Below are 11,944 nucleotides of genomic sequence, written 5' to 3' on the forward strand. Positions count from 1 at the left end.
GACCTACTCGCTGCTGATGGTGGAACGTGTGCAGTGGTTGGTGAGGAATGCTGTACCTTTATCCCTGATGAGTCCAGCAACATCACTCACTTGGCCACTCACATTCGGGACTCGGTGGCTAAAATTCAAAATTCAAGAGACCAGCTCCTCCAGCACAACACCTCATTGGGACAATTGGTGGCCATTTGGGTCCCTAGAGGGGTGGTGAGCAACTGTCATTCACTGGTCCATTGCATTCATTCTTGTAATCATAGCCATTTTTATACTATGTTGTGCATGCCAGATGATTAAGAGTGTCTCTGCATTTATTTAGCTGCTTAAAAATAGTTATTTCTGGTATATGTGATATTGTTTCAACCTCTTATGTGTGTTGGCTATGTGGTGCGTCTTCCGAGGGGTGGGGTGTATCCAGAGATACCGGCCACGTAACTGACGCACTGCCACCTGGCTGGTCGGAGGACACACCACATGCCAATCAACATTTGGTCCCTCCCAACTAATCAATGCACACCTAAATTATTGGTCACCTTAATTGGATTATCTCGCCCAACCCCATGCTATAAAAGGTGAGACTTGTCCCTGGCTTGCTCTCTCTTATAGACCATCTCATTGAAGGTAAGTGCATTGATTTATGTTTGGGAAGGTCTATCGTTTGTCCTGGTAAGGGAGCCGCAGCTATCCAAGGTCAAGGGGGATAGCTGTTGTGCTTTTCCCTTGTTCTTTGTATGTGTAACTATACCCTGTCCCCACACCGCTTTCTGTGTATTGTACAGCTGACCCAACCTTCCCCACATGTGTTAACCCTAAGCGTTTTTTGTTAGAATATTGTAGTCGCTTGTGTTAACCCAACTTCCCCTTGTAAATAAATTCCTTGTTATTAAAACTGCGTGTCCAGGCCTCTACTGTTGAGACTCAAAGAACCAGTTATTTTCCATCACAACAGACCTCCAGAAAGTGTCCACAGATGGGTGGTTGATATGTTTGTGGCCAATGGTAGAAGGAGATGAGTTATAAAGCTCTCATTAAATGCACATGCATTTCAACTCTTTGAGTGATTATGCAGAAAGTTTGAAGTTAATAATTCATCTCCTTCTACCATAGGCAACGAACTTATCAATCACCCATCTGTGGACACTTTCTGGAGGTCCAAGGTCTGTATGCTCCATGACTGCTAGACTAAGTGTGTAAGTGTTGGAGGGGACTAGGTTGAAAAATAAATGTGCTAGGTTTTCTAAAATTGACGCCTTCTACCTTAGGCCACGAACTTATCAATCACCTCCAGTAGGGAACAAAATTTTCACATTCAAACAGGCACAAGTTCTTTTAAGTCAGGAAAAACAAGGGCACCAGATCTTTATATGTGGAATCAGAAACCATGTAAAATTCAATTTCCATACAGTACCATTATACTCCAGGAAGTTTTACACATCCTTGAAACACTTTTGCAAAACTCAGTCAAGTGAGCTCACCGATGTCTCTGCATCCATGGGAGACCAAAGAAATTTGGCATTTGTCCCTTGATCCTTGCCAATTTTTATAGATGTACCACAGAAAGCATCTTATCCAGATGCATTAAGGCTTGCTATGGTTACTGCCCTGCCCATGACTACAAGAAACTGCAGAGTTGTGGATAGTGTAACGGTTAGGCAGGGCTTCTGCAGCTCAGCATGTTTCAGAATTCAGACATCAATTCCAACTCTGCTCTGTAAGGAGTCTCTGTTCGTCCTTCCTACAGAATGTATGGCTTTCCCCCCAGATCCGCTTTCCTCCCACAGTCCACAGACAAACTGTGTAGATTAATTGGCCATTGTAAATTGTCCTATGATTAGATTAGTGTTAATTGGGGTTGTGGTGCTACTGGGGTGGTGTGGTTCATGAAAGGTCTTTCTCTGTGCAACATCAGAAAATAAATAAATAAAAAAAATTCCATGGAAACCAGGCTCCCTTCTATGTCTGCAATTCTTGTTGCCTTGTAATACAGTCAGCATAATCAAAGACCCTAGCCACACCCATCAGCTTCTCTTCTCCACCCTCTCATTGAGCAAAAGATACAAAAGCCTTAAAGTAGGTACCACCAAGCTCAAGGAAGCTTCTGGTCCTACTGGTAAGTGGTTCCCCAGTACAAGGAGATGGACTTTTGACTACACACTCTATATTGTTGCGACCTTGCACCTTACTGTCAAGCTGCGCTGTACTTTCTCTGTATTGTGACATTTCATTCTGCACTCTGACTCTTTTGCTTTCTATTACCCCAATGCACTGTCGTAAGGATTTGATCAACATTAACTGTATGGAAGGCAAGATTTTTCCACTATACAAGTTGCAATAATAAATCAATAATCAGGTTTGCTATATTATGCTACACCAATCGAGGATATATTTACTTAATCAGTGTGCATTTTAAACCGGTTGCATATTAGCAGCCAATTTACAAATGTGCGATTCAGTTGTTTATATTATTGCATTTAAACGAAGTTGCTTGGAGTTGCAAACGTCAAAATTCAGAGGAATACAGTAATCATAAATGCATTTAAATGTATGAATGAGTTTACAAAGCAGAATGTACGCATATTTAAACGAAAACAATTGTATAGCTACCTTATACATACTGACAGATTGATCAATAAACCACTCTAGCATTTGGAAACCTTGTCTGTTGCATTAATAAAAGTCAGTGGAGTGAGCTTCTAAAATCGTTTGCATAAAAAAACGGACTGGATCCAATGGGCTGATCGATAAGAATCACAAGTGCTGTTGATGAATTTGATATCATTTCAACAGCCTTTTACGCAGCCGGGGTAGAATTTTTACCAAGATCAGAACTCGGATTAATAGCAGCACAGATAAATAATTATTTCTTAGATAGTGGGAAATCACACGACTTCCAAATGTGCCCACTTCGTACAGAATTGTTCAAGAAATAGATGAAGCCAGGAACTACTGTTTTGGAACTAGCTGCTAAGCGGCAGGAAAGCACTGTATCCAAGGTAATGTTGGGTGGGATTAAATACAGGGGTGGGTGATAACGGCAGAAACGAAAGCGGCTGTTCGACAACTACACGTCCAAAATCAATGCGTTTAATCATATGTGGAAGGGACAACAGCGATCGATAATAACTGGGATCAAGGACGTCAAAATTTTTACTTTAAAAACTGGACGGAATAATTTCCTACTGCACGGATACTAGAGGGTTTGCTGTTCCCTTGGTAATGTTCAGAAAGGAATAGTCGGACAGGGGAGTAAATCCGAAGTCAAATAAGCAGAATGAGCACTGAGGTTTCTTCGGAACGTCCGAGCACAGCACGCCGGAACAAACTGTGACAGTACTATACATAAACACGGAAGAATACAATCACAATGAGCTGAGTTTAATTTTTATTTACTTTGCCGTTTATAAACAGGAGCCAGTGTTTGCTCCCGTTTCCGCACTATAATTGGAACGTCCCACTGCAGTTACTAATTTCCAATCGCAACCAGCACCTGGTTCAATATCCTCCATAAACCACGAGGCCGTTGCCTCTAGAAAGTCAACTACGTGCCGGCGAAGTGCCCGCCTTTGAGGACATCCATTCTGTAACAGCATCAAACCGAAATACGTTTAAAAGGTTAATGCCAAAATAATTAAACTAGCGATTCGTTTAACTTTTCCTGCGAAGGCTAAGCCCTCCCACCTGCAGGTACCACTAGCCAGAATCAACAGTTATCAAAAGCCAATTAGTCCCCGTGTGAACCTCCAACAAAAGAATAGCCGCCGTTTCTAGGGCGTTCAGTCGCAATGTTTGGGAACAATGGCTGGATAAGTGGTGTCCACAGTTTCTAACATTACAGAATTACCTTTCTCTCCTAGTATCACATTTGTAGATCTCAAAGATACTTAACATCAGCATTTCCAAATTATACATTACAATGGTCGGGGTTTTTTAAAACGCATTTTCTCTTCAATAATGCATCATTTGTTGTGCGTTAATTTTGTCTCTGGCTGCCACGTTTTTTTTAATAGTCTGCATTCGAAAAGATGAGTTTAGGTAGGAATATCCTCTTCCAGATGCAGCTTCAATCGGGTTTAACGTCGCGGAAAGTTCAAGCTTTATGCAAAGGAATATGAACTATGCAAGTTTGAATACCTTTTCTGTGAAATATTCGTTCCCCGTCTGTTGCTTTATCAGTTCCATTGCATTTTGATGCTCACAACATTAAATACAAAAATGTCTGAAGATGTGTCTACCAGGGCCATAGATAGAAGAATTATATTTAAATGCTTTTATAGTCCAGCGTCGATCAGCTATTCACAGTAAAATAGTGTTGTAGGATCCTAAATCCCTAGGACTGGGTATGATTAACGCACCACTCTAACCAAGAGGATGAAGGTTATTTTCCAAGAAGGGAAGTAAAGCATCATTCTGAAGTTGGATTTCTTTCTTTATTGTTCAGAAGTTCAGTCATAAACGAAATGTAGACAATGGCAAGACGCAGAGTTTCAATCCTAGACAGTCGTTTTTCATAAGCAAATGTAGGCACCTTTTTCCTTAACTGATCAAATGCTTCATTCAGACTGAACATTCTTTTCCTCTCCCTGACGTTGGCAGCCTGACGTTGGGCATAAGTGATCACACGTTTCCTTTTGGGTCTAACCATCAGGGAATTGAAAGATCCCAATTTAAAAGCCGTTTCCTGGTCTCCAAATCCATTCATTTGTTCCGCGTCGCCTCCAAATGGAATTGACTGGTCCGAAAACGCCCGTATCCCAGTCAAATCACACAGCCTGTCACAAAGGTCCACACTGTGCACTGAGTTTACTTCAGTCTGGTCCGATTCTGGAGAACCCAGAGCAAAATCTGATTCTGTAACAAAATCCAGAGAAGAAGAATCCACGATGTTTTCTTGAAATTCCATGTGCGTGGGTATGTGTAGATTCAAAAGTTAACTTTCAGCAGTGCGCCTGGTGAAACAGGTGACAACATGTCAGTTAAGGGACAATCTCGATTGCTGCATTGCCTTTGTGTGAGGGCATTAATATTTATAACAGCAAAACTAACAGGATTAAAACAAGGGAGATTAGAGACTACAAAAGAAAGCAATTGAGTTTAACACTGATGAGTGAAGACAACCGACACTTTCAGGCGCGTGGAAACCTCAAGGAAACTAAAACTGGCCGTATCCTTTTCCTGCCACCTACTTTAGATCCTTGTTGGCAACTGTCCACAGACCTTACCTGCTGTGTTTTCAAATCTTCTTAACGTATTCTGCACTGCAATCATTCCGTGTTCTCCAAAGCAACCATTTTGATTCCTTTTCTCCGGGACTGATTTGGTAAACCCAGCTAAAATCTTCAGCCCTTTGACAAGTGCATGTATGGTTTACTGATGTTGAGAAGACAGGACCTGCACACAAAGGGTCAACATGAATTGTTGACGTTGTATCCCAGTGCAATGCAAGCTGAGCAATGGGATCTCCATTATACGAACTAAGCAGTTGAGGGGACCGTGTATAGCATTCTCTGAATAACTCACTTTTCTTCAGCAAATAAGTTAAAAGATCTACTGCATTCAGCAACAAAATTACGAATAGGCACGTGGTATTTTATTTACCTTCTTTGATTCGGTTTTTCTTAAATGCTTAAATAAATTTTGACAGATTCACTCTTATTCTGAATGTACATGCATATCCACGTTCAATTTAATTACAATATATTCTTAGAATCAATCTTGATAAATTTACATCAAACTTCGAATTTGACTTACATGAGCTATTTTGAAAGAAATTATGAATTTGGTCTTGATATACTTTTATTTCGATCGTGGTATTGTTTCCAGTGAGGCATCACTGTTTAAATAAAGTCGAGGTTTACTCGCGGTTGTCCAGTTGTTGCTAGGACTGCGTTGCGTTATTTGACACTATCACGACTGACCCCGGTATTAATGACCGTTTCACGGACAACTTCATAGAAGGTAAACATTTTCATGCCATCAACGCCGGTAGCGTGTGTGGTGTAAAATCGTAAGTTGATTTGCTTGAAAGCCTTTTCCTTCGCTCATTCAGCCCGCATTTGTGGCCTCATGCTAAATAGCAGGGCTTCATTGAGGTAAGAGAAGTTTACAGAGTAGCAATTAATTCCAGGGGAAACACTCCGCGCCGTCCCACCCAAAGCCGCGGAGACACAGGAAATTGCAGCTGTTGGAATCACAAGCAACGCACTATCGGATGGAGAAACTCAGTGGATCAAGCAGCAACTTTTCGGTTCAGAACCTTGCATCAGGGCCCGCTCGACGCCCTCATTTCCTCCAGCAGTTTGTTCTTCCTAAATCCAAGCCTGAAGCTATTTCGTCTGTCTGTGTGTGCATGGGATGGAAGATGGTAGTGAGTGAGTGTGAGTGTGTGTGTGTGTTGCTGCGCGAAAATGTTAGAGGGAGTTGGTAGAGAGGTACGTGCGCAGATGGAAGTTGGTGAAATTCAGTCAAGCTGAACCATAGTATGAGACGATGATAAAAGTTGAACCGGCAAACGTTTACTTCCAGCCACAGCTGGATGAGTGTGTGGCTAGGCATAGCTCAAATACCACCAACAAATTTGCTGACCATACAACCATTGTTGGTAGAATTTCAGGTAGTGAGGAGAGGGTGTCCAGGGCTCTCCTGTAGATATGCACACTAGTGAAATGGTGCCGTAGCAATAACATGGCACTCAACGTCAGTAAGACTAAAGAGCTGACTGTGGACTTCAGGAAGGGGAAGATGAAGGAGCACATAACAATCCTCATAGAGGGATCAGTAGTGGAGAGAGTGAGCAGTTTCAAGTTTCTGGGTGTCAAGATCTCTGAGAATGTAACCTGGTCCCAACACATGGATGTAGTCATAAAGACAGATGCTATACTTTATTAGGAGTTGAAGAGATCTGGCATGTCAACAAATACACTCAAATACTTATATGGTTGTACCATGGAGAGCATTCTGACAACCTGCATCACTGTCTGGTATGGAGGGGCTACAGGACCAAAAGAAGCTGCAGAGGGTTGTAAATCTAGTTAGCTCCATCTTGGACACTAGCCAACAAAATACCCAGGACATCTTTAGGGAGCGGTGTCTCAGAAAGGCAGCTTCCATTAGTAAGGACCGCCAGCACCCAGCGCATGCCCTTTTCTCACTGTTACCATCAGGTAGGAGGTACAGAAGTCTGAAGGCACACAGTCAGCGATTCAGGAACAGCTTCTTCTCCTCTGCTATCTGATTACTAAATGGACATTGAAGTTTTGGACACTACCTCACTTTTTTAATATATAGTATTTCTGTTTTTGCACATTTTAAAAATCTATTCAATATACATAATTGATTAACTTGTTTATTTATTATGTTTTTTTTTCTCTCTGCTAGACTATGTGTTGCATTGAACTGCTGCTGCTAAGTCAACAAATTTCATGTTACATGCCGGTGATAATAAACCTGATTCTGATTCTGAGGTTAAGAAGATGGGTGCAAACCCTGGCGAGTCTTCCTGGTATTCTGATGTGCCTCTGAGCGAATTGATGCAGGAGAAAAAAGATCCTCATGTGCGTGCGCTTAAGCTCTAAACAGCAGTGAGGAGACGGTTAGCAAGATGTATACCAGAGATGAATATTCACAAAATGAATGCATCCCAGGCAGTTTAATTTGCTAACCCATGAAGGTTGGAGAATTTTTTTAAAATCCTATGTCCTTAAACCAATGACCTTACACACTGTTCTGTGCAATAGACCCCTTCCCATTCAGCTAATAGAAATTTCTATCAAACAATTCATCAGAATCCCATGCCTTCAGACATTCACTGTCACAGCAGGCTCAGGTTCACTCTTCATACCTTTCCTGAACTGAAGGACGGACACATCACCAAGTAGAATTGCAAGATGCCCAACATCCTGTTAACTTCCTTGCAGGAGAGGGTGACAACAGTGGTAGGTGGTAAGGCCATTTCCATGAGCCCACAGGTCAGAATGACAGAGAGGCCAGCAGGGAGTCCAAGGCCAGTGGCAGTGCCACAACTCTGAATTTACATTTATAATTACATTTGCATTTACATTATTATTATATTGTAATTTGCCCTTTGCTGTGCCTATTGTCTTATTTATTAATTATTGTAGTGTCTTGCACTGTTTTGTGCTCTTTACGTTGTGTCGTGTAGGTCTGAAGTTTAATGTAGTTTTGTGTTGCTTCACGTAGTCTAGTGTAGTTTTGTGTTGTTTCATGTAGCACCAGGGTCCTGGAGGAACGTTGTTTCATTTTTACTGTGTACTGTACCAGCAGTTATGGTTGAAATGACAATAAAGTGAGTTAAATTAGAAGATGTAGCTGGTGTGAATGTGGACATCTTAATTGCTCCCTCCCCGATTAAGAGGGCCAGTCAGGTTGGCAGGGTAAAAATCTAAAGTCCGTATTCCAGACATCTACAGTCAGTGTGCACTGTATAAATCATGAATGATACTGTAACCCAGGCTTATTAAACCCAATGACGTTATGTTAGAAAGCTCCACCTGTAGAGGGATGAAAATGAGGTTTACCTATTTAAAAAAAAGAGAACTTAGGAAGTAAAAGCTAAGTGTGAACGAGGTGTTGCTGACTAGGCATGGACTAGCAACAAAAACGCAGCAAACTATAGAAACTAACTAAAGATAAAAACTGATAAAAGCGGAATTAGCAGTTAGTATCTCCACCCTACTTACTGGAAATCCTAGGGTGAAACCCCTGGAAGAGAGATGATATTGATAAAAAGATTTATTGAAGCTATGGCTATAACAAGCACCAGCTATAGCGAGATGATATATATATATGTAAATAAGGTTCCCAAGCTCAGGTGATTAGGTGATACAGTCTTACGGTGGTATGGTAAATAATCAGTTCAGTTCTGGAATTTGGTTTGATTAGAGTTGGAGAGAGAGAGATAGTGTTTATCTTCCAATGCCGATGCTGATCCTCCACGTCATCCTCCTGTTCTCAAAACTTATTTAAAAGCCACCAACTTGTGACCACAGAAAACGGGATGCCATCTTCTGTGGTGGAGTTATCAGCCGCAGACCAGGGTTAAACACACTGATACCTTCCCACTGGTCACTCCTTTGTCCGTACTGTGAGCAAAACCCCACCCTTGTTGTGGGTACGCGAAGCTCACCAGTGTCCTCCTTGCCTCTGGAGTCCTGTGTCTCCTGTGTGTCTGATTAAAAAGTCGACTGACCTTGCATATTATCTCCAAGTGCGGAACACAAACTGTTCATCATATAACTCCGCCTTTTAGTTTCCAAGGCAACTCACAGATTTTCTCTCTCCTTCTGCAGCTTAATTAGCACCCAAGCTGTTCGCTCCCTCTCTCTCCCTCTTAAAAGAACAGTCCACTTTAGAATAATCCTTCAGATCTCATCACATGTGTGAAACATGCTCAGTAGTGTTGTAACTGAGAAATATTTGGAAATGACAATGTGATATTGAAATAGAAAATAGAATGCACATAAGAACTTATGGATTGTAATCCTGTTGTATGCAGGTCAGGTATTTTTTTGTGTAAGTATTTTGAATCGACTTTCCGTGGATGTCCCACTTTTTCATCCAATGAATCCAGAAACAAGATGTCAAGCCATCCAAGATCGAAAAACCAGCACGGGAACAAAGTGTTTCAAGATGTAAAGGATTTAATACAATTGGATGTGTAAGTTTATTTTTCATTTGAAGGATCTGAATTTGATTTTCTGGAAGCACTGATTATTTTTGGTATTGAATTTGAACCTGTAGATGTAGTGACCTGAACTGAAACTGGTTACCCATAATACTTAATACTTAAGCATAGGAATTCAATTAATTTTCTAATTAACTAGGGATAAATAGATAGGCAGTTGTTAGTCTCTAAACCTTTAAGTAGAGAATAATTTTAGATCTAATTAGAGATATTGGAGTAATAAAGATTATTCCAAAGAATCTCAGTGATTCTAACTAAAAAGGGATTTGGTGAAGTCTTGCTGAAGTCCACACAGACAATATCCACTGCCTGGCCTTCATCAACCTTACAGGTAACTTCCTTGAAAAACTCTAAGATTGGTTAGACACAGCATACCGTACTGAAAGCCATTTTCACTATTCCTAATCAGTCACTGTGTATCCAAATACTTATATACCTGGTCCTTTAGAATACTTTCTAATAAGTTATCTACTACTGACGTCAGGCTCACCAGCCTATAATTTCCTGGTTTATACTTAGAGACTTTCTTAAACAGCAGAATAACTTTAGCTCCCCCTCCAATCTTCAGGCACCTCACCCATGGCTAAGGATGTTTTAAATATCTCTGCTAGGGCCCTTGCAATTTCTGCGCTAGCCTCCCACAAGTGCCGAGGAAACAACCTCTCAGGCCCTGGGGATTTATCCATCCTAATTAGCCTCAAGACAGCAAACACCACCTTCTCTGTGATCTGTATACGGTATATGACCTCCCTGCTGCTTTGCCTCATTTCTATAGATTCTGTGTCCAACTCCTGAGTAAATACAGATTTAAAGAATCAATTTAAGATCTCCCCCATCTCTTTCAGCTTCATGCACAGACCACCAATTTGATATTCCACAAGATTAATTTTGTCCCTTACCATCCTTAAAAGGTTTCAAAGGTACATTTAATGTCAGAGAAATGTATACAATATACATCCTGAAATGCTTTCTCTTTGCAACCATCCATGAAAACAGAGTGCCCCCAAAGAATGAATGACAGCTAAATATTAGTACCCCAAATTCCGCCCCCAGCTCCCCTCCCTCCCATACATAAGCAGCAGCCAGCAACAACCCCCTTCCCCCCCACTGTCAAAAAAAAGCATCAGCACCCGCCACCGAGCACTCAAGCGTGCAGCAAAAGCAACAGCAAAGACTCAGACTTGCAGTGCTCCAAAGACAACACGTTCACCCGGTATTCGACATACCACAGGTTCTCTCTCTCCCTAATAAGTAAGAAAGAATGTCTCCATTTCACAGTGAGAGAGGAGACATAACAAACAACTCATTGATTTATGATGTTAAAAGTTCATTGCATTGCTTTTTCTGAGCTCTATACCCAAAGATCTCAGGTCTCTGGGCCCACAGCCAAAGATCTTCCAGCTCCCACGACACACTGGCCTTCGATCTGCCTCTCTCCAGAGCCCTGAGATCCTAGGCCTCCAAAGGCAAGGCGAAGCCTTAGGCTGTGCCCTTAACATGTCAGATAATGGCCAGTCATGACACGCCAAGAGCAGGCCCTATTCCCGCAAAGAACTGAAGACAGTGTGTAAACCCAGGTCGGGGTCTTCGAAGGAATCCTGAAAGGAAAGAATAGAGATATTAAAGATGAAAGTAGAACTGTTTCTGAAGATGCAAGCAAAGGAATTGCCATTTAGCACCATCATGACTAAGCTCTATCCTCCAAATGCTCTGAACTTATTTGTACAGGCCTTTGGGATGCTCCTTCACCTTGTCTGCTAGAGCAACCATGCTTTCTTTTTGCCCCCCTGATTTTCTTAAGTGTTCTCTTGCATTTCTTATACCCCTCAAATTTCTTATTTCCTCCCTCCTGCCTATACCTCTCTCTTTCTAGTTTCTTAACTAGGGCTTCAATATCTCTCAAATATCAAGGTTCCCTAAACCTGTTATCCCTGCCTATTTTTTCTGACAGGAACATGAAAACTCTGTACTCTCAAAATTTTGCCTTGGAGAACCTCCCACTTACCTTTGCCTGAAAACAACCTGACCCAATCTACTCTTGCCAGATCCTTTCTGATACCATCACAACTGCCCTTTCTCCAATTTAGAATCTCAACCATTATTTTTCCGAACATTGGCCATTCAACAATCGGGATTGTCAGAAGACTCACTTAAGTTCACCTACTGAGTACATAAGGTATTGATTCATGGCAGTTTGGCGTTTAAGGTGCGGCCAATCCGGGATTGGGAGAGGGAGGAAATGTAGCTCAT

At 41.5% G+C, this 11,944-nt stretch overlaps 1 protein-coding gene across 1 annotated transcript; it reads right to left on the minus strand.

Annotated features, from left to right (window-relative positions):
- Positions 1–4,396: 4,396 nt before the first annotated feature.
- Positions 4,397–4,894, minus strand: LOC132395173 (fer3-like protein). Its single transcript, XM_059971470.1, has one exon. The coding sequence runs from the start codon at positions 4,892–4,894 to the stop codon at positions 4,397–4,399; it is 498 nt and encodes a 165-aa protein (XP_059827453.1).
- Positions 4,895–11,944: the final 7,050 nt, after the last annotated feature.

Source organism: Hypanus sabinus, chromosome 6 (assembly GCF_030144855.1).
Source record: "Hypanus sabinus isolate sHypSab1 chromosome 6, sHypSab1.hap1, whole genome shotgun sequence".
Taxonomy (NCBI): domain Eukaryota; kingdom Metazoa; phylum Chordata; class Chondrichthyes; order Myliobatiformes; family Dasyatidae; genus Hypanus; species Hypanus sabinus.